The sequence below is a fragment of the Athene cunicularia genome (genome assembly GCF_003259725.1).
Source record: "Athene cunicularia isolate RWA chromosome 17 unlocalized genomic scaffold, athCun1 chr17_part1, whole genome shotgun sequence".
Classification (NCBI taxonomy): domain Eukaryota; kingdom Metazoa; phylum Chordata; class Aves; order Strigiformes; family Strigidae; genus Athene; species Athene cunicularia.
In genome coordinates this window covers 3,180,865-3,208,388 of record NW_020799122.1, presented here as the reverse complement: position 1 = coordinate 3,208,388, position 27,524 = coordinate 3,180,865, and the positions used below count along the sequence as shown (strand labels likewise).

Here is a 27,524-nt window from a genome sequence, read left to right as displayed (position 1 = left end):
GTGCTGCATGTATTGTGAGCAAGGAGACTGACTTGTCATCTGTTTTACCTTAACAGGGTGGAAGAAGGAATCTGTCTACGGCATCCACTGCTAGTTTGTCACCTGGCATCTGACCCTTCCAGGCCACCATGCAGCAGCCTCCGCAGACTGTTCCAGCAGGAGCGGCAGCTCCACCTCCTGCAGGCCTTGCTCGGAACATGTACTGGAGAAACAGCTCCCTCAGCAAACGAGCAAGTGCAACAGCTGCCCCAGTGCAGCCTGTGACAGACCCTTTTGCATTTGGCAGACAAACTCCCCAGGGTTCCTCTTTAGATAATCCATCCAAGGGCAATGCTTTGGTTATGCAAAGTTCTTCCCCAGCAGTGTTTCCGCAACCAGCCGTTGTGCATACTTCACAGTCACGTGCAGGGGACAATCCTCATGGACTGCATACGTCTTTATCGGCTCCTGTAGCTCAACCAGGAATAAATACCAATACGTTTTCTAATGTTTCGATTCCTTCGCCGTCCCCAGGATACGTTATAAATAGTACTGCAGAAGTGCATCCGCATGCAGATCTTGGACTCCATGGGCCTGCAGTACCATTGCATTATAATACAGGAGCAGCAGTTGAAAATTCTTTCGGCATGCATCCTGGAATGGTGTCTGCATCCAACAAACCTGGAGGTAGACAAGATGTTAGTAGAGATCCAAATGATGTTCCTTCAGGACTCAATGCAACTACGCTCTTCCCTCCACCTCCTCAGCAGCCTGTGTCTCAGTGGAGGCCTGTTCAAGGTAACATGCAGTCTTCAGTTCGAAATTTTGTGCCCTATCCTGAGCCATCTTCTCAGACTGACGTTCATAACATTTCTCAATCTTCTGTTGGCACTTCTCATCCTCCTCCACAGACAAATTTACAGCAAAGTCCTGTACACCAAGGTATTCCACAAAATATCATGCAAGCGCCTTTGTCTGTTGGTTGTGATAAGAATGGGAAAAACAGCTCTGCAAATAGCAGTCATCACATGAACAACGTCCAGCTTGGAAATGCGTTTAGGCAGAACACAGAAGTGACTAATGCTTGGTTAAGTCAACCATACCAGGAACAGTTCTACCCACAGCCACCATTGCAAGACTCCAGTTTTGTCATTCCCACAGCTCAGGAAAATAACCCCCAAAACCCGTCTCCAGATGTGTCTGAAACATCAAATAGACCTATTCCCACAGATCAAGATTCTGGAACTCTCTCCATGTTTTTCAAAGGAGATGAAGCAGAAAATGAAGAAATCCTTTCATCTGAAAAAAATTACATAGTCGAGAAAGCAGAGTTTGATGCTTGTCAAGCAAATTCAACATCCTTGTATCACCAGCCAGCGCATCCTCAGCGGGTTGCAACTAATGTTCTCTCTCAGGCACAGATAGGTTCAGCCAATGAGATGGTACAAAAAGGAATGGATGTCCAATACTTTCCTAAAATTGTAAGTCATCAAGAGACACAGGCCGCTAAGCACTCGATGTTTGTCTGTGACGACAAGGCACGTCTAGGTGACGCATCTGGGAATGGTGGGTCACAGTATGAAAATGTTGAGAACCTGGAGTGCATTCAGAATCAAGAAGTCCTGCCAAGTGAACCACAGAACATGAGTGCTTCGTCCCCTACTGCTGGTCCTGATCTGTACAGATACGGATCCTTTCCAGGTCAGATGCTTCCAAAGAACGCTGTTGTCAGCCATGCTGAAGGAGGACCAAATTTGGAGGCACCTGATTCGTTACCTCACCCAGTCCGACCAGATAGCGTATCTTCAAACTATAGCAACATTAGCCATAGGAGTGCTTCTAGCTCAGCAAGACCTCAAGAGCAAGTCGGTACATTTATTCAACAGGAAAGTGGGAAGCCTGATGAGGAATCTTCTGCTAGCTTCTTTAAACAGATTGACTCCTCTCCTCTGGGAGGCGATTCAAGTGAGCTAAACCTGGGCAAGAACTACCATGGTAATCTGTCCCAGCCTCCAACTCCAAGTCCTCCTAAGCCTACAGGAGTGTTTCAGACAAGTGCAAATAGTTCTTTTGAACCTGTGAGGTCCCATGGTGTTGGTATAAAACCTGCAGAGATTGACCAAGCAAAGATGGTGGTTGAATTGAGAGAGAACCACTCAAACCAAAAGAATATCAAGAAGAATACAGCCGTGCCAGCTGCGTCCCCTGGTAATCTTGAACAGCCACCAGATAACCTGGAAACTATTTTCATGCCTCAGGTACACCCACTGCCTCTTGCAGTCCCTGGCGAAGCTGGAAATATGTTGCTCTCTGGACCTGTGATAGAGAACATACAATCAGTATCTGAAAGAAGGTCCTCCACAAGAGCTCAGGGAGCAGTTAAGAAGTGTGATAGCCCAGCAACAACTTTGTGGGCTCATAATGAGTTACCTAATTTTGGGGGAAATGTTCTTCTAGCTCCTGCTGCTCCTGCAGTATACGTCCCTGCCAAACAAACTGTAGAAGTCATTCAGCCACCAGAAGAAGGCCTGTCTAATCAGCAGCCCAATAAACCAGGGACTATTGCTGTGCAGCTTTCCCAAGATGGAAATATATCTTCTGAAAATCTTGAGAATCCTCCCAAAATGGGAGAAGAGGAGGCACTTCAGTCTCAGGCAAGTTCTGGTTATGCAAGTTTGTTGTCTTCTCCACCTACAGAATCTTTGCAAAATCAGCCTATCCTGATTGCTCAGCCTAATCAAAACTATAACTTGGCTCAGCCAATTAATTTTTCTATTTCTCTATCTAATCAGCTAAGCAGCAATGAAAACAATCAGCCAATGAAGGACTCTGGGGTTGGGGACAAGCCTGCAATGGGTCCTCAGACTTCACATGCTGGTGGGATCATTTCCGGGGAAAACATGCCATTACCTGTGATGCAAGTTGGATCTCTGTTAGTTAATGCACTTCCAAATACTAATCTGTTAAAGCATAATTTATTACAAAGCCCTGTTAATTCCTCTGATAGTGCTTCTAATCAGCCTGCAAACTTGCTTATGAAAACTCCGCTTAATTTGGCTCCAGAAGGGCAAAAGAATGTTAATATGGAAGGTTTTGTTCCTGAATTTGCTAGCAAGCCAGGGTCTAACTCATCTGTTTCTCCTGGGACGAATCTCCCCAGTGGAAGTGGAAGTGCACTAGTCCTCCCTGTTAATTCTCTAGTACAGGCTAATGATTCTGCAAATCATTCAAATAGCAAAGAAGAAGCTGCTGGAGCGCTCGACTTCACAGTCTCACGGACATTGGAGAAAAGCAGTGCAAGTAATTCTGTACAGGTGCATAATCAGTCACTTTCTGGTGGTCCTGTATATCCTCAACAGTCAGCTGGTAGTACTGGTCAGGTGGGTCCGGAGATGCATGACAAACAACATTTCTATCAACAGGTGACAAAAGATGTACAGCGTCAGGCTGTGTCAGAGCGAGCTGCACAGGGAGCATTGCCATCTCAACCACAAATGCAGGCAGCTCAAATGCAGCAGCCACCATCCTCTGGGCAGTCCTCAGTTCCTTCAAACTACCAGATTGCCACAGGGACTAAAGCCATGCAGGCATCACAGCAGTGTGAGAACCAGGTGCTGAGTAACCATCCTCTGCCTGTGGGTCCCCAGGAGGCAGGTTCAGCACAGCTGACAGCAAGGTATGATCAGATGAGTCCTGAGAAGCAACCAGCATCTGGACAGCCATCGGGTGCTCCTACTTCCACAGTCCCTGCTACCACCACCAGTCAGTCAGTCATGCCAAATGCACAGCAAGATCTGCAGCGTCCACCCCTGCCTCAGACTCCTCAGGATGCCTTTGGTCCTCCCCAGAACCCTTACTACTACTACAGACATCCTTACGATGCTTACCAGCCTCCATATCCACCGCCTTACCCTCCTGCAGACCCCAGAACAGCAGCTCATCTTTATTACATGGTAAATTGTTATTTTTCCCTTCCTCCCCCCTTGGTATGTGTTAGTAATTTTCATTGTTGAGTTATGAGCGTAAGCAGTTGTCATGATCAACATTCAGTGTAGCATTTGTGTTAAGTATTTAATTCTAGGGACAATCCAGATAGCAGTAACAAAACTTGCATGACATTATAAGATTATCAAACCTTAAATATATAATAAAAATATATAATGAATATATAATATAAATCAGATATATAAAATATAATGTAAAAATTATATTTATATAATAGTTATATATTATATAAATATATAATGTAATAAAATCTAAATAATTATATAATAAAATATATAATAAAAACTTGCATTACATTATAAGATTATAAAAACTTAAAGTAGCTGAGAATACCAACTCCAGTTGGCACAGATGTCAGCTGATAGCAGTTTATTTGGTTCTTTGGAAAAAGCTGGCAGTTACAACTGGCTTAGCTGCCCAGGTGTTCACATTTGGTTCCCATCTGCTCCCTGAATTATTGACAGTTTAGCAGAGTGGCCAGCATAGTGGTTGAACTTCGTGTAGTACAGATATCATGTTTTTTTCTTAAGTTTAGGATATTAATAGACTTGAATATAACTTGCCACAACCAGTATCGAAAGCTGTGTGTTCTATCGGTCTGCATCTCTTCACGTATCACGGTTGTGGTGTGTATAGTGATTTGGTTGGTTTTAAAGGTTTATTCTTGGAGGTGGGAAGCCTCTTACCTTATGTGTCACACTCTTTTCTAGGAGGATAACTACGGACAGTATGACCCACGGTACAGACACTACGATAGCACCAGCACTGCTTATATGGAGCCTGGGAACTATCGGTATTCTGAGCCTGAACGTCCCAGTTCCAGAGCTAGTCACTGCTCTGACAGGCCACCTTCTAGGTATGCCATTCCAAAATTGAGTGAAGATCCTGGTATACCCTGAAGCAGTCAGTGTCACGATGCCTGTTGAAGTTTTATAGCATAAGCCACAGTGAGGAAGCTCAAAAACTCATTGTGTGCTGCCATAGGAACGGACAGTATCAAATGCCACATCTGAAAAGGATACAATTCCATAGTCTTTTCTGTTGCTGAAGCCTTATTACTCCTTTCATTCAGTTCTCTGGGTGGTTGTTGGCATTTCTGCCAGGCAGGAAGTCGCTGCGATGGACTCGGCATGGAGGTTAGCTCTTTTTCACGTGCTGTGAAAGAGCAGTGTTGGCCTTGGGTCCCTTAATCAATACTAGTTTAGTTTCTGGCTAGTGCTTAAGCAAGTGGCGCCTAGTTCTGTTAATAAATGGCGTTTCTACACGTTGGTCTGGGATGTGCCTTGCAAGCACAGCAGTACATGTAGCCTACTGATATATGGTGCTTCAGGTGTTCAGAAGAGAAAATCGAGTGAAAACATCCTGGCACTGTGTCAGGTTGATTTCTCTGATGATTACTTGAACTGTGTGGATAAGTTTTCTCACAGAACTCCCAAACTGTGGTCCATGTAGCAAAGGTGCTGTGTGGGCATGGTTCACTCATTGATTTCACTCCAGGTTTTGATGCAGGTAGCACATGAGTTAGGAAGATTTAAAAGCCTTGGTCTGTCTGATTATCTGAAATAAAAAAAAATTGAGAGAGGGCAGCAATGGGGTGAGATGCTACCTACAAATATTAAAGAAAAAGCAGAAGTGAAATCTAGCATTTCTCAAGAAGCAGCAAATTACCTTCCAGAGATTACTGCTTTCTGATGATTATTGCATAATAGCTTTCTGTGAGCTTCAAATTAATGACAAAATATTACTGTTGCATTAACTGGTGGGTGGGTTTGCAGGTTTCCAAGAGAGAACCACAGTCATTTGTCTGGAAGTGATGAAACCCTCTGTAATATTTGTCCGTTGATGTTGGTAATTCACTCATGGAGCAAATTAAAACCATAACATTTTGCCTAGCACCACCAGAAAATTATAGGAGGTGTATCTTGGCTTTGAGGAGTAAAAAAAATGGCTGTAGCTACATGTGATTTATCATCATCTTAGGTGAATCTAAGTTAAGTGCACTGTGAGATCTTGTAATGAGATAATAACCTCTAGTAGCACTTCCTGGTGTGTACTCTTCTTGGGTACTATTTTTATAAGAGGTTGAAATTCCTACAGGTGGCACTGGGCAGATCAAAGCCTGTTAGGAGTAGCCTGTCAGTGCTGATGTGTGACGTGACAGTGCAGTCGGATGTGGACTGTGGTACGGTACTGCAGGGCAGCAGAGCCTGAGTGGCAAAGTCAGTGTGATAGCGTGTCTGAAACTTGCCCTTAATGTACCAGTATTAATGATGCAGCTTTGTAATCTCTCTTTGGGGAAGGGAATTACACCTTTCTGATGGAGACTAAGAATATTGGTTGGGTGGCTAAACCTGATCTGATAAGATCAAAGCTCCTCCTCTGCAGAGGTAGGTGCTGTGTTGGCAGATTTCAGGAGCATTACTTGACTCGCTTGGCCACTTTGGAGTTTGCACTATCAGTTTTGTGATCAGTTGTAGAGGAGCATGAAAGTTCCCATCATTCCACATTGGCATTAAATATCTTTACCTCCCGTGCGTGTATGTATACATAATGTGTGTTTGTGCACATATACACACGCGTATATACATGTGTAGATATAAAAATACATGTATATGCACATGTGTCGACACATTTGTAGACGTGCTACATTCTTCATCTAACATTCATCTTCTGGCTTTTTTCAGAAATTGTGGGATGGTGTCCTAAAAATGGCATATAATAAAGGCTCATAATTTTCAAGTAATGGCCACATCTTTCTTTTTCCGTCAAAAGTATTGTAATTATTGTATATGCACTGACTTACTTTGATGTGTTGGTTTTAGTCAGATTCTTGTGCTTGCTCCGTTCATTTGGACAATCAAAATTCTAACATGGGCTCTGTAAATTAGTGTTTTCTTCTATTCAGTCCTCTCTGTTTGCTCAAATGAAAACCAAACCTTTCCTACGGGCTACTGTCCATCCAAGCCTACTGAGAAAGGTAATAGCCTAGAAGATGTCTGGAATTAGTTGTGTAGTGATGTGGTGTGTTACAATGGCATCTCAATGCTAGCTCGTTTATTCACTGAAGTATTAACTGTTTGGATGTACCAACACTGGAAACGTTGCCACATCTACTGAAAAGCTGAGATTGAGAAACGGAGAGAGCGCAGAATGCGCATAGAGCGCTGGGGTTGCGGGCGTGCTGTCCCTCCAGTGCTAGCAATTGTAACACTTGTCAGCCACAGGTTGACATCAGGTCCAGGTCGTACAAGGTGATAACAGCACTGAGCTCTTTGGCCAGGTACCCAAAGAAAGGTGTAGTGCCTTTTAGTTTTGTTTCTTTTCTGACTGTATTTTAACACTGGTGACAGATGCCACAATGGCAGCCCCAGGGGCTGAAACCCTCTGTTGAGAATTACCTGGGAGTGCTAGTTCATGTCCTGACCCGCTTTCGTGACTCTTCTCCAGACCATAGTCCTCTCTTCATCACCATAAGATGTATAACAAGACACTGTTAAAGTTGAGGGAACAATTACTTCATTGCTTGTTAAGTAACTGAATTATCTGTTGAGACAGTTCAAAGGATGCTAATTATAGCAGTAGGTTTTGTGATTAATTGTCTGTAAGTAATTGAATTTATCACCAAAGCCGTTCATAAAAATCACTACATTATTGTATAGTAAGGGCTGTCAGCTTTTTATGTCACGCGTCAATTTAGTGATGTATTGGTTTGTAATGATTCCTTGATTTCCTGTAAATGAGTTATTTTAAATATGAAACTCTACCTAATCAGCTCTGGCGTATACTTCTTCATATCTCCTTCTGACTTTAGGAGAGATCAGAGGAGGAATAATAACTTTTTATATCTGTGTGCTTTCCTTCAGGCAAGGGTATACTGAAGATTATTATACAAAAGGTGGATGGAGTGATTATTATCCAGGCTATTATCCGAACTCATATGATTATGGAGGTAAGGTCAAATGAACTCTGATTTTTTTCTATACAAAAATGCACATTTAAACAAGCTTGTTGGAAAGAGGAACTTTAAGATCAGAATTATTATATTTTTCCTTATTAATAGAACTGATACCCTTTCTACAACAAGCAAGAATAAAGTTATACTTGCTAAAAATGGATCTTTGGGCCTACTTCAGTTATTAATACAGTGCCATCCTTCCTGTATGTTTTTTTTTAATTCAGTAGAAGTAGTAAATAGAAAATATTTTTTTTTCCTCCCTACCAGTCTTTAATTTGCCTTTCCATTGTGCAAGCACACCATTGTAAGTCTAGAGAATAGTTTTATTCAACATGTTGCAGGCCTGTCATTCACTGGGGTGTATCTGTGGTGTGTAACCTGCAGGTGGACTTCCAAAGTAAATTTTAGGTGGGTGTAAACAGAAATTGACTCATGACTACAATTTTGTTTTGTCCATAATTATCTGAATGCTCACAAAGAGATACTGGCGTTGGTAATCTGAAGAGGATTGCTTGTAGAGTGCCTGGGAGGGTTTTAAGCAACATCTGTCCACATCCCAAGACAATTAGCGTGATGCTCTGAAGACTGATCACAAAGATTCTGTTTATGTATGTTGAGTTATTACTGTGTTGTGATTGAGCTTTAAATATGTTAGAAAAGATCTGTCTGATGGTAAACACCGTCGTTTCAAGAGTCTCTAGCTAACTATAGTAACCATGCTTCTCTGAAAGGTGTGAAATTGATTTTTTTTTTTAGTTATTTTTTGCTTGTTTTTTTAACTAAAAAAACAGTGAACATATTTATGAAGCTTTAAGTATGTTATTTTGGTTTTGCTGTATGCTTCAGGACCAAATCACTACATAATGAAAGAGAAAGCAGTACAAAGAGGTTATAGGCAACGGTTTCCAATACCTAAACCATTTATTTTTTATTTCCCAAAGATCCAAGTCGCTGGGATCGTTACTCATCAGCGTATGACCCCAGATACAGAGATCCTAGAAGCTACGATCAGAGGTATTGGTATGATGCTGAACACAACCCTTACCAGAAGAGAGAAGCGTATCAATATGGCAACAGGTTTGTTCTTTGGATCCACGTTCTCTCGATGCTCTCCCCAGATCTAGGGCAGCACAGGGCCAGTGTGCTCCTGATGGTCAGAGATCCACTGCATAGGTCTGAGTGGAGGCAGAGAATCTGGTATTGTTTTTTTCAGGGCTGACTAGTCAAATGTGTCATGTGTCAAATTAAGTTATGGCAGTAATTGTTAAGGCAAAGGCTTGTGCAGTAGAAAAAAATACGACCTTATTTGCTGAAAATCTGCCCCAAAGCCTTCAAAATATACAAACTGTTGTGATAGTTGTATCAGGCACCGGAATTTCAGAGTGTGGTAGCAGCTTTGTGAGTAAAATCCTCTCAGTATCTTCTAGAAATGCAGATGCATCCTGTAACAGATTATCAAAGTGCAGTATTACATGTACTTCACAGATGTACGTTGCTAGTCCCTTCTGTAGCTTTAATATAGGTCATTGAGGAAAACCAGATGAACTGTCACGTCACTCTTAAGGAAAGGATTTAAGGCAGTATGACTTGTTTTCAGATCAGATGAATGTTCTGTGAGTTTTCCTAGAACAGTCTGAGTATGATGTTGGTCTTGGTCTTGAATATTCTGGATAAATTTCTCGAAGAAATGTCAGTTTGTTTACTGTAATAAAAACCTCGATCTAGGAAAGAATCTAAAAGCCTGTCTGAAGTTAGGTACGGTGTTCTTTGTGACAGGTATGCAGTGAAGTCACTTCCCTCAGGGATATGGGTGGCTGTGTTCATTTTTGCTTTGTGTGTTTCTTTGTTCTTCAGACATGACCGATACGAAGACAACTGGAGATATGATCCTCGTTTTACTGGAAGTTTTGATGATGAATCTGAACCCCATAGAGATCCTTATGGTGATGAGTTTGACAGACGCAGTGTCCACAGCGAGCATTCTGGTCACAGTCTCCGTAGCTCCCGCAGTGTTCACAGTCACCAGAGTAGCTTCAGCTCTCGTTCTCAACAGGTGAGTTTCAAATGGGCATGTCAAGTATTCTTTCAGCTGAGTTGGGCCTTTAAGGGTGGGTGAAACATTAGAAATATGAAAGTGTTTCTAGGTTTAGCTTGGGATCTATGTATTTTGAAAACTTTTATTCTGTAAGTTAAGGCTGTTTTGTAATATAGTTTTGAACTTAATATTTATCACAGTTGTCAAGAGAACTTTAACCAAAATCAGCACTCAGCTGTGCAAGTTGCCACACACACAGAAATGGAAAATTTCCTCTACTGAATTCATTTGCTGTTTGTGAGAACTTTGCCCTTACTGTGCTTGGCTGTAGTTGATAATGTGTCTGGCTTCCCATGTTATGTCATTTTTCTCATCACAAGCATGAATGCTGTTACTGAACTTGGGATCTGTTGAAAGACTAACTTCATATTTGTATGATGCTATTTTGACTTTAAAAGCAAGAACCAAATCTAACTGATTACTCATCTACTTATGCCATAAGTATAAATACCTGAAAAACACAGAGAATATTTGGGTATTTTTTGAGGTACGGTCTTTGCTAGTGGAATATGTCATTTTAGTTCTAGTCTCATGTGTTGATCCATCATGTTTCTTGGAAGTTTAGATGGTTTTCCAGTCTGAACTCCCAATTTAATTATTAATGTTGCAAGTAATATTGGAGATTGTTTAGGCATTAATCTTTAGGCACCTGAAGTCATGTAGGCATTCATCAGGTTTAATCAGTTGAGGTTTTTCTACCAAAGTATTACAGCAGAGGTGAACGTTGATTCTGATCCACAGCTGCTGATACAGCAACACTTGAACCTGTAACTCATTCTGTAATCCACCCAAGCACGTGGATATTCTGTCGTGAGAGAACTGAACATACATGAGTATGAACAGATCAAATGGTAGTAAAAACACTGAGGAAGAGCAGTAAGAAATATTAATTATCTTCTCTAGCCTGTTGCTGCAGGTGTCTTGCAGGGTGGCTTTCTCAAATGAGGTGATATAGTAAGCCTGATTGGCAAACAGCATAAAAAAAAAAAAAATCAAAGCTGGGAGGGGAATGCTTACTGTCTCGAGTCACGCTTGCAGTATTGCTTGCTTTGTGTAACTTCATGCTCTCTGCTAACAATTACTAATATGATCTATTTAGAGCCAGCTGTATAGAAGTAATCATGATCTAACGGCTAATACGTATGAAACTACTGCGCAGGCAGTGTCGCTCCACACAGATTACCCGTATGGTGGATATGCTGCTAACTTTGATGGACAACAGCCTTTTACAGATTATGGCTACCCGACTGAGACTGGATGGTCAGCTGTAGAACAAGGTATTGGCACCGGGGGGGGAAGGAGGAGGGCCGGCACTGTGCTGCTGAGGCTGTCTACCAGCGGTAGTTTGCACTTCTGTTAGTATTTATAGTGTATGAGATGCTTTTCTTATATTCATTGAGCCTGTTAACAGGGGGGGAAAAAAAAAAAGCTGTTTTACAGTCTGTGTGCACAGGAACAAAGTTTTGTTTCCTTTTCAGTGTAAAGATAATTTGCTTACTGAAACCTGAGTATATCAGAACAGTAGCAGTTAGACAGTGTTTGCTATTAAATACTGCATGCTTCCATCTGTAAATGTCTTGATGTAAATTTTTTACTATGCTGCTGGTGCTTCATGGAGAATGATTAAAGCTTAATTTAAACTTCAGATTTTTCCGTAACTTTTTCTTACCCTTTTGGTGTGGGACAAAACACTGTTCTCTGGAAAAGCTTTTCCAGAGAAACAGTAAGTGTATTATTAGCTCTTTGAATGTGTGTCATATATTTATATGGAGATCACAGAAATGTGTCTGATACAGTCTGATAAAGTCAATGCAGTCAAAGCCCCTGCATTGAAAAAATAAGTGGCTTTTAAAGTTCTGTAGTCTAGTCTTGTTGTTGCAGATTCTCAGATTTTTGAGTCTATAATGGGACTGATTAATTGTTGCTTATAAATTTAGCCAAATTGAATGGCAGGGATTTTTCTACTGACTTAGGATGGGATGCAGGATTACTGAATTGAATAAATAACATCGGCAAAGTTTACTTAGTTGCAGGACAGGTTACTTGTTCTTATTTCGTCTTTTCTTCTCATTTCAGCACCTTTAAGGCCCTCAACGCCTGAGAAATTTTCAGTGCCTCATATCTGTGCTAGGTTTGGTCCTGGGGGCTTCTTAATAAAAGTGCTGCCAAACCTGCCATCAGAAGGACAGCCAGCTCTGGTTGAAATACACAGTATGGAGGTAAAGTTTAAAAGGAAAAAAAGGGAGGTGGTGGAATACAGGTCTGTCTTTCGGAAGGGGAGTAGGGAACTTGGATCTGTAGCTTCCTGACTTTGTTTTATATGTCAGTGCACGTATCTTTTTCTGTTTGGGCTGTAATCATGAGTAAAACAGTAACTTTAAAAAGTCTCCTTCTCTGGAAGATGATGTCATGATCAGATCATCTCCTTATAACTTTGTTCAGGTAAAATCCTTACCTCCTAGAAGGGCTGGAGTTGTGTTGGTTTGTTTCTAATGTATTGCTGTTCATAGATGCAGCATTGTCCTTGTGCATTCTCTGCAGGGCTAAGGACTGCTTGTCATCTAGATGGACTGGGGATTAAATTTTATGGGTATATTTTCATTCTTGTGCCTTTACAAAGAAATGCAATACTCAAGTCACGTAAAATATATAGAAGGTCGGGCTTATATGATGAGTGTAGAATTCATTGGTAAAATATCACTAGGAGAGAGTAGAACTGTACACCAGTACTAGAACAGCATCAGGAGAATCGTTGGACTTGGCAGCATTAGGTTTATGGTTGGACTTGATCACCTTAAAGGTATTTTCCAACCTAAATGATTCTGTGGTTCTCTGATTAGGGAGATTGTGAGGAAGATTTTTACATTTTGCTACATGTGAAGTAGATTTCATCATTTATTACCATTGTGCAGGTTGTAAGTCACCATATGTATTTTGTTTAAGAGCAATAGGCTTGATTACACTATGGGTTATGTTCAGGTCTGGGGTTTTTATTGTTGAAACGCAAAATTCATAGTTATAAGTGTTTCTTATAGTTTATATTTGTGTTTCAGACGATGTTACAACATTCTTCAGAGCAAGAAGAGATGAGAGCATTTCCTGGTCCTCTTGCAAAGTATGTTCTTAAAGATATCAGAAATAACTTCCATGCATTCAGAATTTGTTTCATCATCACACTTTTAATTGCATGCAAATTACAGGACTTAAACTGTATTTATTAATTATTAAACACAAATAAAAGTATTTGTGGCTTTGCACCTGCTTAATACATAAGCTTTAAATGTTCCTCATACTAATCACAGTAGTGATCTGAATGTTGTTTACATTTGTATCCTTAAAAACTTTTTTCTTTTTTTTTCAGGGATGACACCCATAAAGTGGATGTGATTAATTTTGCACAAAATAAAGCTACACAGTGCTTTAAGAATGAAAATTTAATTGACAAAGAATCTGCAAGTCTGCTTTGGGACTTCATTGTACTGTTGTGCAGGCAGAATGGGGTATGTCTTGCAACTTAAATTTTTATTTATCCTAAGATATTTTTATATGCAAAATGTATTTGTGTAAAAGACAGTAACATCTGTATAGTGACTTACTTTGGAATACTTCAGTGATTGTTGGAACAGGTAAACTGGTCACTTGTCCTGAGGTGCTGATATTCACACGTTGTTATTGAAGTGACAAATAAAATGAAGACAGTGTTAAGTAATAGATTTTTTTTTTTTTTTTTTTTCTTTCACTGCATGTATAGACTGTTGTGGGAACAGACCTGGCTGAACTTTTGCTCCGAGATCATAAAACAGTGTGGCTTCCTGGGAAGTCCCCTAATGAGGCAAATTTGATTGATTTCACTAATGAGGCTTTGGAACAAGTGGAAGAGGAATCTGGTGAAGCCCAACTCTCATTTCTCACGGATAGTCTTATAACCACAATTGACAGTCTCGAGAAAGAGACGGAGAGATTCAGAGAGTTGCTGCTTTATGGCCGCAAGAAGGTGAATGCTTATACTGTTCCAAATACTGCATGTGTTTTTATTTTGTTTACTTATTTTTAACACATCTTAAAGCTCTAGGCATCAGTTAAAATCATTCTTACAGCTTGCAGTGCATATAATATTTCGTAGCACTGCACTACACTGATATGGAAAAATGTTATGCCCTACAGTTTGTAATATAAAACAATTATATTCATGTGTTAGCATTTGATCGAAACAAACATTTATTTTTTTTTCATTCGGTCACAAAGTTCTACTGTAAAACAATTGTTTATCTGAGTAGATGGTAAGCCATTCCCAGGAAACTAATTTCTGTATTAATTAGGATGCTTTGGAGTCTGCCATGAAGCATGGTTTATGGGGCCATGCTCTGCTACTCGCCAGCAAAATGGACAGCAGAACACATGCAAGAGTTATGACCAGGTACTGTTTTGCTTGTTGAGTACTACAACACGACTACCTAGTCTGCTAATGAGGTAGAGACTTGGTGCTCAGAAATCTTTAATATTGTGAGTTATCCTTAGTAGCTCATGCAAGAACTAAGCTTTACATTTACCTGCATATTCAGTTGTCATCTGTGACTTTTTATTCAGTGGCCTTCTGGCCATAAATTTAAACCTGAGAAGTTATTCTATGCAATTTGTTCCATTTAAGGGGTATTTGAACAGTGTTATCTGTGAGCTTGCTTGGCAGGCTCTGAAAAAACTCTGCAAAAACCCAACTGCCAGCCTTGTTAATGCCAAGTAACTCTGTTGTACCCTTCATTCTCCTTGCCTGAAAGCAGCAGATGTGTTTGTGCATGCTTTGTCTGTAGACACAAAAACTTTGTTTCCTGAAACCATGTACTAAGCCAAGTCAGCTAGCATGGGGAGAACCCTGAGGTTTTTTCTAGCTTGGACATGTGGCAGATCTGGTTAACTAGTAATGTTTTGGTTTTGAACATTATCCCCTGGGTAGCTGCTTATTCAGTGTAGTAAGAGAAGGAATTGCTGTTTGAAAATATATTAAGCTAGATTAACTGCCACTGAGTGTTCAGGTACACTGCTTACCCCATGTTTCTGTTTTTGTTTTTCTGTATAATGTCTCTGTAGATTTGCCAACAGTCTCCCAATTAATGACCCTCTGCAGACTGTTTACCAGCTCATGTCTGGAAGGATGCCAGCTGCATCCACGGTAAGATTCAAGTGGGAGCTGCAGTGAGTGGTGGAGTTCACAACAGTAATCTTTTCCATGTGTTTTTCCTAGAATCATCAGATAAGTTGTTTTAGTCCTTTTTAAGTTGAAACACCCTTGTGGAACTCCAGTCACTGATTTGACTAAGTAATTCTTCTAATTTTAGTGTTGTGGAGATGAAAAATGGGGAGACTGGAGGCCTCATCTTGCAATGGTGTTATCCAACCTGACCAATAATGTGGACTTGGAATCCAGGACCATTGCTACCATGGGAGACACTCTTGGTAACTTCTGGGGAGTGAACAGGGTTGAATGGCTGAAGGAAGAACTTTCTGAAAGCTTGAATTCCTTAGCGCTTTTTTTTTTTTTTTTTTTTTGAAAACAAGGAATTGCTGTGTAAAATGTAAAGTGGAAATGTCTTGTATGGGTGTGTCTCTGTTGTGAAGGTATTTTAATGCAAAACCAAAACAATGTGGGGCACTGAAATAGTGTGCCACTGAGAGGAAATACCCTGAGCTCTGTCACCTGTTTCTCTACAGCTTCTAAAGGCCTGCTGGATGCTGCTCATTTTTGTTACCTTATGGCCCAAGTTGGTTTTGGAGTTTACACGAGGAAGACAACAAAGCTTGTCCTAATTGGATCAAATCATAGGTTTGGCTTTCCTTTCTTTTTTTTTAAAAAAAAAAATAACCACAACTTTTTAGATGCAGAAATGAAAGCTTAATGGCTTGTGAGACTGAGGTGCACTGTTCCCCTTAGCACTAGTCACAGCTGGTTTCAGGATAACTATTTGATGCCCTGTCCTTGTTTGAGGAGTAGATTTTACTGGTATTGTGTGTCTAATAGAGCTGTGTTTCTGACTTTATTTCTGATTGTCTTTATTGTCAGTATATATATAATCCTAATGTTAAATAATGTTTTTATTCCTCTCCCATTCCCAAATAGCTTGCCCTTTTTTAAGTTTGCTACCAATGAAGCCATTCAAAGAACAGAAGCCTATGAATATGCACAGTCACTAGGAACTCAGCCTGGCTGCTTGCCCAATTTCCAGGTGAAGAGCTGTTTCTTTTTCATTTGTGTGTCAGGTTTTATGCGAAGTTTTAATCTCTCATGTGCTGTATTCAGCACAGCAAATATTTTATCCATTGTAACATGAAATATTCCTGGATACTGTAGTGCAAGATAGCTTTTTTCCTGTTGTCACTTAAATCTCCTTTTCACATTTTTCATCTGTGCGTTCTGAACTTTTGAATTTAAGTTTTTGTTGTTACCGTAACTGTATTCCAAGAGAAAAATCCAGCAGAAAGTGTTGACATTAGCTGTAGACAAATAGAGAACTTCCACTGGATACATTGGGTGGAAGAGGAGAATTGAATGCTTTTTCCTTCTTTCTTTTTTTTTTTTTTTCCTCTCCTGCCTAGTATAGATGTGATAATGGATATCTGAGCTTTCAGCTGAAATGACAGACTGCCTTTCATTTAATACTTCTAAGGATGTTCTGATCACTTGTTTTATTCCATCTGCTTCCATTCCCTAGGTTTTCAAATTCATCTATGCTTGCCGACTGGCTGAAATGGGACTTGCTGCTCAGGCTTTCCATTATTGTGAAGTGATTTCCAGAACTGTCCTTAAAGATCCGCATTACTATTCACCTGTACTTATTGGCCAGCTAATCCAGGTAACCTAAGGAAGAATTAAGTATTTGTGGATTCGTATTGTAGATGGCAAGCTGTGGCTAAAGTTGCCTTTTGTTGGCTGGTTGACTTAAATTTGCAATGATTCCTTTCTCTAGATGTCATCACAACTACGACTGTTTGACCCACAGATAAAAGAAAAACCAGAACAGGAATCTTTTCTTGAGCCTTCATGGTTAGTAAGGCTTCGACATGTGGATGGACAGATCAAGGTACAGAATGTACTTCTCAACATGAAGTATTCTCTTTTAAGGATTAGTGTGAATCCAGTTTTTTAAATGGTTTTGTGTATACTGCTAGTACAGAAACATATAAAGTGACCTTATGGTATATTCATGTCCTAAAGTGCAAGTGTTATGACTTAAACCAAGTGGATTTACCACACTTTAAAGATTCAATTAAAAAAATAGTCGGAGGGTGGTGTACATTATATGAGACAGGCTTTTCTTAGTACTGTCATGCAAGGAGAATTGCAAGGCTCATTAGGTTGCAATAACTCTTGCTGTAAGCAGAGAAACTTCTTGCTAGAAAAAAAAAGTTGTGTGTGAATTAGTGTAGCTAGATTTTAACAGAGTGGAAATAATTATGGTTTGTTTAAAGAGATCTATTAGAAATTTGAACCTCGAGCTAATTAACTAAGCTTCCATTTAAAAAAACCTACAAAACAAACCATAAAACTCCACAATGAAAAAACAAACATACTCACCTCCCCCTAACCTAACAAAAACTTTAAATCTTTTGGTTGAACTTGGTCTGCAAATGGCTGACAACTAATTTTTTGACCTAAACGCTAAAATAAACCCTGTGCTGTTTTCACTCTTAAGATTTCCTTTGTTATTTGTTCCCTTGGTTATGAACTTAATGTCTGGTACAGTTAATAAGATCTTGCTTTTTTGTGCAGGAGGGTGCAATAGCTTATAACACAGACAGATCCACCCCACCACCATTTGTATGTAGTACACCAAGCTCTGAATTAGACCATGCTAGTCAATGTGATGGAGCAGGAGTTGGCCGTGACATGGGTCCAGGTGCTGAAAATGCATTATTAGCATCCTTATTACCCAATATGGCTCAACAGATGCAAAGTGTGCAGCTGATGCCTTCAGGTTAGTGTTTTGTATCCTTCTTCGTGACAGAGAGAAAATAAATGTTTCTGGTTTCTAAGAAACCACTTAAGAGGGTGGTAGAAACAGTGAGATTTCAGTTTTGCATTGTGTCATTTTATTCATAGGGTAAAAGGTTCACACACTGAAATTCCTGTTTAGCTATAACTCTCTTAACTTTTTTTTTTTTGTGCTGCAGTACCTCAGGCTGTCCTTGATGGGTCAGCTCCTATGATTCCTCCTGGTGACCAGGAAGCTGCCCGAAGTGTCCCTTTCTATTCAGTGGCTTCTCAGCCTGTTGGTCCGGGGCCTGGCTTTGCACCTCCAGGATTTTCAAATCCTTATGGAGCTGAACCATCACCACTGTATATGGGGTCAGCACTACCGCCTGGAGGGCCACCACAAGAAGTTGAACCCCGGTCAGAAGAGCAGACAAACATGGAAACAGGTCTGGGAGCTTAGTAAACAGTTTTCCTTCCTTGTAAGGGGAATGAAGTATTTGGGGGAATAATACAAATTATCTCAATATTTAGAAAATACTAAGTCAAGTCTTGGGTAATGAAATTTAAAGCCACTATATGATGATACAGAAACATCTGTGGGAAGTTATAATATTCATCCTGTTTATGTGTCTTAGTTTAAACAAGAGGTCAGAGTCAGCAGATTATGATTTAGAGCCGAACAGGTGATCACTGAGTGCACTGGGACTGGCAGTTTTGTTTGCAGGGTCTGTGATCAGAGCCTCGGGGATTTCTGCCTCTGCACATCGGCCTGATGAGTTGTAGTTCTGTGATGGCAGAACCTGATACATGTGAAAACAGACATAGCCAGGCTTGGCAGAGCTGTGTGAGGCATGAAGATCCTTAAACTGCCCCATACTGATGGTTGCATCTCTCAGCCTGCTCTGACCTGTGTTTAGAACAAGCATAATACCCATGCAGGAGAAAAAAAAAAAAAAAATACAGCAACTGTGATTTCACATTCTTTAAAAGACCAGGTTCTTTCTAGCACAAAATTCATAACTAGTGAAAGGTTTGGCCTTAAAAGTGTTGCTGTGGGTTTGGGGGGCTTTGTGGGGTTTTTTTTGTTGTGCGTGTCCCATCCCCCTAACATAATCTTACTTGTTTTTTTTTAAGGAATGCAGAGAATTGCCCCGGAGTCTTCTTCACAAAACTCTTTCCCTGAACAGAGAGAGGAAGATTTCTATGGCAGAATGGCTAGCATGGTATCTTTATTTCGTATGTTTTTTAAGCAAGTGTCAGCTGCATTGCAAGTCTTTGCAAACACAAGAGTATAACGGGGCTCTAGCTTGCTCTTCAGCAAGACTTGAAGCTTAGTTTTTCTTTCCCACTGTCTTCCCTTCAGCAGAATAAATAACAAAGAACTAATAGAAAAACTTTACCCAGAATTTTCTTCTTTAAAATTCTTTTTTTGTTTTTCTTTAAAAAAAGGGGAGGGGGGTATATCAGGCTGTTGTCTGAAGAATTTAATTTATCTGTCTGTCCTGGCTTCCTCTCCCACCTCCCAGAGTGATTCTTCATAGCCAGAAGAACTTGTAGCAAGTGAGGCAAGCAGGCCCTAAAGAACAGTTCTGTGAGTTTTAAAAGCACAGCATTAATTACCACCTGGCTACGACTGGAAATGTGGAAGGTGTTTATCAAAATACCAACCTCCTTTTAAAAATATATAGTATTTTCACTGTTTAAATATCACTGAAGCTGGTATCTCCTTGGAAGTTAGTTTAGTCTCCTGAAGTGACAGTTGTTTGAAAGAATTAATATAAACATTTTTAGTAGGGATACATTTGGCAACTGATAAAGGGTGGAGGAGACTTTTTAACTAGAAATTAACCATTCTTTATAGAAGAAACAGTGAATTTTTTCTAACGGTCAAGTTGGTGTACAAACATTAGAAGAACAACCTAAAGTTAGAAGGGGAAAAAAATGCAGCAATCACTCCCTGTAGCACCATTTTTATCTTTCCCCTTGTGGGCTGGTTAGCCAGCACAGCAGTACCCTGATTTAACTCTTTAATGTGCCAGTTACATGATAGTGCAATTACTTGGCCAGCCTTCAGCTTTTTTTCCTGTACCTCCTGTATGTTGGAGGAGATAGAAGTAACCCAAATAACTGGCTTGAATATCTTTAATTGTGTGGGAATTCTTGATAAAGAGTGAATGATGTGTCAGATATTTAGCTGCTTGCTTATTAAGCATGTCCTGGCTTTATATCTAACCAGGCACCAGGACGAAGATCCAGATCTGCATCTCAGTCTTCAGCACATATGGTATGCCATGAGCAGGCTGTTTCTTTCACTAAATCCTCGGTCTTGTTTATGTTTATTTTTTCTGTGCTTTTGTTTCTCTTCCTATTATGAACTTTTCAAAGAAGGAATTTGTTTAGCAAGATGAAATGTAATCCATCACTCCAGCAGTGACAACTTTGTACTTTCATGTATATTTGTAACACAGGGCTATGGGCGAAGGTCCCGAACAACTTCAGAGTCCTCTGCTCATTCTGTGGGACGGGAGAGATCCAACTCCGCAGCAAAACAGCCCTCTCCTCCTCCCTCTGTTCCTGCAGGCAAAGAGATTAAGAAGGAAACAAAAAAGGAGCCAACACCTAGAAAGGTAAACTTCCCAAGAAATAGCTGGAGGAGATTTGTTAGTAATGTGTGGTAACTCCTGGTCTGGGGTACTGATTTAAGAGGTCCTGACTAAACTATTTCTTTCTGCTCAATCTGCCTGTAAAGACAGTGTTGAGAGAATTAACTGAATAGGTGAATTTATTTCTAGAGTGGTGCAAATTGGTTTCGCTGGCTGATGGGAAAAGGAAAGAATGAAGCTCACCTTCCAGATGACAAGAACAAATCAGTAAGGCCCCTAAATCACAAAAACCTGTATACATTTTAATTTGTTCAAAATGTTTTCCTGGATGGCAGATGAACGTTTTTTTGACAAGTAAACAAATGTGTGTAAAACTTTCAAGATAATGCTTATTCCAAGACTGGCTTTTTAAAAAAAATTGTTACAATTTTTTAGGGCTTATCATCTTACTTTGAACTCTTAATCTTTGACTGTAATTTTCTTGTAGATTGTTTGGGATGAACAGAAACAGCGCTGGGTTAATCTGGATGAACCAGAAGAAGAGGTAAAAATCTGAGTAGTCATTATTTCTCAAAGTGGAAAACTGAAAACTGTACTGGCATGCAATTTTCTTCAATCTGCTATTGGCTCTTAAGAGCTGCCTTTTACTGAATTTGGATTAAAATGTGGAACATTTTGAAACTAATAAACAGGTTACATGTTTTTATAGTCTTCATTCTTCTGGGACCATTTGTATCTTTAGTTGCTGGTGTGGATCCAGTAATTACAATCAAATTTACAAGGGAATTTGCTTTAAACTTAGTCCAGCGTATCTCTTCATAGAGGCTGGCATCACCTAGACAATTGCTTGTTAATTGATTTACTGCAAACAAGAATATAGGGGAAAAAGGTAAGAGTCTATAGTTTTGAAAATGTAATGCATTGCGTAGCGAAGAAAATCACATAACCTGTCCATCCTTCTCATTCAAGGATCTGTGTCAAAACACACACAAATGACAAGAACCACTGTTGTAAATGTTTCCTTTTAGAGTGGGTGTAGATGGGTTGTAGAAATGCCTTGACATTAGTTATCAGATGGAAGATGAGTAATGGTCTGCACTGCCAGATGTAAGCCTGTATACCCAGTTTTATGTGCTGTGGAATAGGTAAGGAAAAGGAGAGGTCAAATGGATACTTGGTTTAAAACTCTCAGTGAATGATGCGGTTGGATTTTTTTTGTTTTTTCTCTCCCTGCAGAGTAAGCCTCCACCACCACCTCCAACAGGGTTTCCTAAAGTTCCTCAGACTGCTCCACCTGGACCTGGAAGCCCACCTAGTGCCCCTGTCAACATGTTCTCCAGAAGAGCAGGTAACAGACAACAAGTATGGAAGACTTCAGATTTTTCTCTTGCATAAAATGTGAAGACAGAAGTTGTGGCTTTTCTGGACTTGTTTGGGAACAGTTGACAACTCGGTGATACCGTGGAGCTGTGGCTACTGCTGGCTTTGCTTGTGCCTAGCTTCTGCACTGTGATTGCTGTCATGACTGTATCGTGACTCGGGTATCATTGTTTGTATCCCTGGAGCATTATTTTCTGATTCTGAAAGATAGCTTAACCGGCAGACTGTTCAAAATAGATACGGGGATGGCTAACACAAGGCTTATTTCTGTTATTTCTGGATTTTTCTGTTTTAGCTGGAAGCAGAGCCCGTTATGTTGATGTTCTGAATCCAGGTGGAACCAAGTCAAGTGGTGCTCTTCCTGCACCATCAGACCTATTTGCCCCCTTGGCACCAATGCCAATTCCTGCAAATGTATTTGTTCCAAACTCAGGTGTGTCATGAGTAGATAAAACTGTAAGGAGGTTGTATGGTTATTTATGGTTATATGGTTATCGAAATCACTTTGGACAGTGTGTGTGTATTATGTAGCCTTTGCTGAGCACTTTAAAATGTTCAGTCTCTCATTAACTCCAGTTTGTTTTAGAAGTAGAATCAGGCTGGGAACTGCAGTAAAACAAATGAGTTGCTAAAACCCAGTTCTGCATGCTGCAAACAGAGGGGTTCTCTCTTTTTTTTTTTTTTTTTTTTTTTTTTTTTTTTCCCCTTCCCTGTCACAGAGTGACTAGGCAATCCAAAAAGCAAAATTTGAACTGTGTAGCATTCCTGGGTTGCTCAGTATCTGACACATGTTCCTAGTTGGGGGTTGCTCTTTGGCAAAAAAAAGGGAGAGGTCTTACCTGTGCCCTTGCTTATCATCTTTGGTTTTTTGCTCTCACTACCTGCTGTGTTGCACCAAGCTTATGTGTATGAACTGTATGCATCTCCTGCTTGCAGACTTGTAACAGGACTGGGGCATCTAGAGACATTAACACTGTGCTCTTTAAATTATCTTTTTTTGTGGGAGAAGGTGGGTATTGTAGTAATTCAGTTCTGCTGATGTCCCTGGTCCAGTGTGTCTGGCTAAATCCCATTTCCTTTGTAGTTCCAGGAGAACCCCAGCCATTGGAAGGCAGTGGTGCAGCAGAGCACACACCACCTGCAAATCAAACCAACCCGGATCCTGCGGCAGCTGTTGAACCGGAGGTGGGTTGAAAAGAATGTCTTGTGTATTTTTAATCAGAAGTTTGAATTATATAACCTCATGATTTTGAATAGTAGCTTCATAACCACAGTACAATCAAAGCATGTGGCTGTAGGGATTATGTTTGTGTGTAACATTGTAGTTAAAGAACTGGAGAAGGGGAATTGGTGTGAAGATGGAAGTAGGAAACTCATGACAAGTTGCATTTCCTCATTTGTCAGGGCTGCAGGTTCTACATCTGCAGTACGTGTTAGGGAAGGGACCAAGAACATAGGGAGAGCCCAACACTGCATGTTTCACCTGGCTCGATGTGTTGTAACATTTTGCTTCAGTGGGCTCAATATAGCAGAAATGTGAAATAGCATTATAGTAACAAAGATAAACAAAAGCACATTGTTTTTCTTTAGTATTTAAACCCTGCAATCCTTCCTCCTGGATCTGGACTTCCTGTTTCTAACCCTGATGGCTCCCAATCAGGCGAGGTAAGGCTTGATTCAAAGTAGCTAGTTAATGACTTTTGCAGCGTATTTTAACCATTAATTTGTAGTGGACTTAACATGGGCCATCTAAAACAACAAGTAACTGATTCAGTTGCTGATGACTAGCCGAGATGGAATCGTATGACTGCCTCAAGTTGTACAGCAAAGACCTCTAAGCCCATAGGAGTTCAGCTTCCGTGTCCTACATTCTGTGGTGTGATCTCCTTTTTCTATATAATTAGACTTTTATGAGCCTTTTTCAGAGTAAAATGTCAATATAGCAGTTTGAGGATGTCTTCTTGCCTCCATGCATGCATATAATTTCACTAATATTAAGTGCAAGACACAATGAGAAGAATAGATTGCTATGTGCCAGGCAGAGTAACATTACCTTTGTTCCTACTAAATGTTTTCTATATCTACATAATTTTGTGCTTTAAGAAGTCCTTTTGATTTAAACTAACTTCTGGCTTTACATATTTTTTTTTTTTTAACTTGAAGTTGGTTTAACCTTTGGCAGTGAGATTTTTAAAATTAAATAAAACAACTGAAGGCTTGGGGCAGTGACATGCATGACGACTTTTTTATTTGTGTTTTTTTGTATTTGTGTGTTCTTGCTGTTTTGTAGCTTTCGCGCTCTAGTTCAATGAGTTCATTATCACGTGAAGTAAGCCAGCATTTTAATCAGGTACATGTGGCTGGCCATTCTCATTTATGTTAACTTATTTACTTTTCCCCTCTTTATTTTGCATTTGCTCAAATACTTACTAATGCTGCTTTTAGTTATTTTCCCCTCTTCCCATTTCACAGAAATAACATTAAAAGTAACTAATGATGTAGTGTTCCTTTTAACACTGAAACAGGGTCTTTAGAGTTTCTTGTATTTATGAGAATGCATGTAATCCAGGCATGCTTTTTGTTTATGTCCATGTTCCTAAAAGAGTCACTTAATTTTGATCAGCTCTTTCCTGGGATACCAAAGTAGTCCATTGATTTTAAACAAACAAATCAAAATGAAAACCCAAAAAAAACCTCCTAAAAAGACTCACATAAGCAAAACCTTCTCATTCTGCTGCTGCCAGTCTCAAATCAGTAATAATATCATCACCTGTTTCATGTGCAAAAGCCCCTGTAGGAATTAAAGGAATGCTTCATCTCTGCTGTAAGTTCCAGTACTGTGGGGTACCCATAAAGGGGTGACACAAACTCTTTCTGATACTTCTTAGTAAAGCAAAACTTGACATAGAATATTTATTTTGGGGCAAGTCTAAGGTCTACTAACAAAAGCAGAAGGTACTAATTCAGTGAAGTCACACCGGTGTCTTGTTTTGGTTTTGCATGCTTTGGATTTTTTCAGAGCTATTTACAGTTTATGCATGTGACATTGTTTTGCCAATTCCTACATTAAGCAAGTAATATTAAAGATATGGATGCAAACTGTACCAGCACTTTTTGCAGTTGTTACAATATGCTGTGCTCTCCATACTGTTGGCATTATTACTGTGAATATTTGCTCTGTATGACTAAGCAAACCACATCTGAGAGGCAGCGAAGCTCTGCAGTTCTGTAACTTCAGTTTTATCTACTTTCCAGCCTGCTGCTGCACCACCTCCGGGGGGACCTTCAGCAGGAACAGTCCCATTCTACAATCCTTCTCAATTTGCACAAGTGAGTAAAGGCCTCATCTTTACTTTTAAAACTATTAAACAAAACCATCATTTTATGTTTTACTGGCTTAATCCGGACTGTTGCATGTAGAGTGTTGAATTTTCACATAGAGCGGTCTAGCACCTGTTTTACAGGTTTGCATTCAAAACTTCATTGCCAACGTTTAGTATTTTGTCTCCAGTATGACACTTTCACAGAACATTTTTTTTTTATTTTAAATTCCTGTTCTCCTTTTTCAGTCTCCTGCAGTCACTGGAAGTTCAAGACTGGGAAGAATTGGACAGAGGAAGTATCCCACACTGAAGTAGAGTACAGTGGCTTTGTATTTGGAATTCTCACTCGTGTTCTGAGTATACCAAGAACTATTCAATCTTACGGCACATGGTATCAGTACTAGCTGCAGGTTGACGTGACAGAAATTTAATGATGGGTGATTTTTTTTTTCATGGGTCTCCCTACTTGCACCTCATCTACACAGATCATTACCAAACATGAAATATATGTAACTTTTCCTTTTTTAAAAAACAAAATGGCTAGAAATAGCTTTGCTGTGATAAAGAATAGACACAAGGGAGGAAATAGTTGCTGTCTGTTACAAAAACTATTTGTAAATTGCATAGGCAATTTATTCCTTAAGTTTATTTTAAACCTACTAGTGTGACCTTTTGAAGACATAGTTTCAGGGATTCCTTAATTTCTGAAGGATACTCCCCTCCCAGCAGGGGAAAAACATGTCCACGTTGTAACATAACCCTCTGTGGCCTTAAGAGGACCATGCACAATTGTCAGGCTTATCAAACAGGACTTGGTTTGTCAGTGTATGAAATCGGAGACGTTCCTCTGGGAAATGCCTCATGCTGGTGTGTTTTCTGCAGGGGGGAGGGGGCCACAGCTCATCCAAATAAATTGACCTATATTGAATGAAAACTGTGACTGTAATCTAATACTAATTTGATTTGGATCTTACCTAGTATGTATGTAGTTTGTGGTTTAGACTACTTGTAAAGCAAATTGTATAGTCTGAAAGAAGCTCTCTGTATAATAGCCAATGCTGTACTATTTGACGAGTGAGTGTTCTTTTAAGTGCAATACGGTTACTTGCTTTTCTCTCAAACTGCTGGCACTGTTCAGTTAAGGTGGTAACAGCTTGAAAGTTGTTTTTATTCCTGTTGAGTGCCAGAATCAGTGTAATACTCTGTTCTTGAATTTCCATTACTAAAATAACCAAGGTCTTAAATAGCTAACAGCTGAATTTCAAATGTACTCAAAGTAGTCGGATTAAACCTCTGCTGATGGATTTTTAAAATCTTTAGGTTTATTAATATAGGAAATCTTGAAAACCATAATATGCAACATTCATATTCACTGAAGAATCTGAATTATCTGCAAAGAGAGAAATAAACTTTAAATATTTATTAAATCATTAGGCCATATTTTATTTAGAACTTGCCACCAAACTATTTGATTTTACTTGAATTTCTGCCCATGAGTAGAAAAAATGTGAATGTGAAATTGCCAGTGTTGGTCCCCGATTGGGTTGTTTTTTTTTTTTTCTTTTCCCAAATAATGCCACCTTCCTGAGATCTTGATAGCCTTACGTATGTCCTAAAAGGTTGGTATGTAGCTGAAGCAAAATGTTCTTTGGGGAGGGTTAGAAACCTTTGAATAATGGTCCATACTCAATTCCAGACGTGGTCAGCAGCAGCCAGCGTGGTTTACTTTTCTAGAATTGAAACCTAGTCGCACACTCGGCTTTCCTCTAGCTCAGCCAGGCTGCTGATTATTTTCTCCTTTCAGTAGAGACTGCCAAACAACTTAATTCAAGAAGGCTTCCTTTGAGCTGGGAGCAGCTATCTTTCCTAAGTGTAAGATTTGACACTGTAAATTCTTAAATAAAATATTTTGCGCTCTGGAGCACTTTCACATTTTACTTCTTCTTGTGGTTATTGCTTTAGCACTGTACTTTAAACAGAATATTCCCAGAGAAAGGGAACTAGAGCACGCTGTTCTGTGCAGGAACCGGCTTCAACCTTGTGCTGGTGCACCAGTATCCCTCATTGGAGCTGTCGACTTAAAAAAAAAAAATATATTAAGTGTAAAATGCTTTGCTTTTAAACTGCTTTTTTCAAAATACCGCCTTAATCTGGAACCCATCGGTTGGTTGGGTGATGTATTTCCCCATCCGACGCTCAGGGCGGGGGCCGGCGGCGC

The 27,524-nt window shown here is 39.9% G+C and overlaps 1 protein-coding gene across 5 annotated transcripts; it reads left to right on the top strand.

The window, feature by feature from the left end:
- SEC16A (SEC16 homolog A, endoplasmic reticulum export factor) lies at positions 1-27,238 on the top strand. Of its 5 annotated transcripts, XM_026860486.1 has the most exons (32): positions 3-2,633; positions 3,402-3,932; positions 4,695-4,840; positions 7,848-7,933; positions 8,881-9,016; positions 9,794-9,992; positions 11,134-11,311; positions 12,111-12,253; positions 13,088-13,149; positions 13,396-13,534; positions 13,786-14,028; positions 14,354-14,451; positions 15,120-15,201; positions 15,368-15,485; positions 15,741-15,852; positions 16,147-16,252; positions 16,739-16,879; positions 16,994-17,107; positions 17,797-18,001; positions 18,198-18,446; positions 19,135-19,223; positions 20,237-20,284; positions 20,469-20,627; positions 20,793-20,870; positions 21,091-21,147; positions 21,840-21,951; positions 22,279-22,416; positions 23,068-23,168; positions 23,574-23,648; positions 24,274-24,333; positions 25,239-25,313; positions 25,553-27,238. In XM_026860486.1, exons 1-32 carry the CDS (start codon positions 129-131, stop codon positions 25,619-25,621), a joined length of 6,654 nt encoding a protein of 2,217 aa, XP_026716287.1. In that variant the 5' UTR covers positions 3-128; the 3' UTR covers positions 25,622-27,238. The 5 variants fall into 5 exon arrangements, with proteins under 5 accessions (XP_026716283.1, XP_026716285.1, XP_026716286.1 ...); XM_026860482.1 differs by having other exon boundaries at positions 1-3,932; XM_026860485.1 differs by having other exon boundaries at positions 2-3,932; positions 11,194-11,311.
- Positions 27,239-27,524: the final 286 nt, after the last annotated feature.

Excerpts from the sequence above, each read along its gene's own strand:
- SEC16A (XM_026860482.1), top strand. The coding sequence starts at position 129 with ATGCAGCAGCCTCCGCAGACTGTTCCAGCAGGAGCGGCAGCTCCACCT. Across the intron at positions 14,452-15,119 it reads CATGCAAGAGTTATGACCAG|ATTTGCCAACAGTCTCCCAA; the intron begins GTACTGTTTTGC and ends ATGTCTCTGTAG. Across the intron at positions 22,417-23,067 it reads TGTATTTGTTCCAAACTCAG|TTCCAGGAGAACCCCAGCCA; the intron begins GTGTGTCATGAG and ends TTTCCTTTGTAG.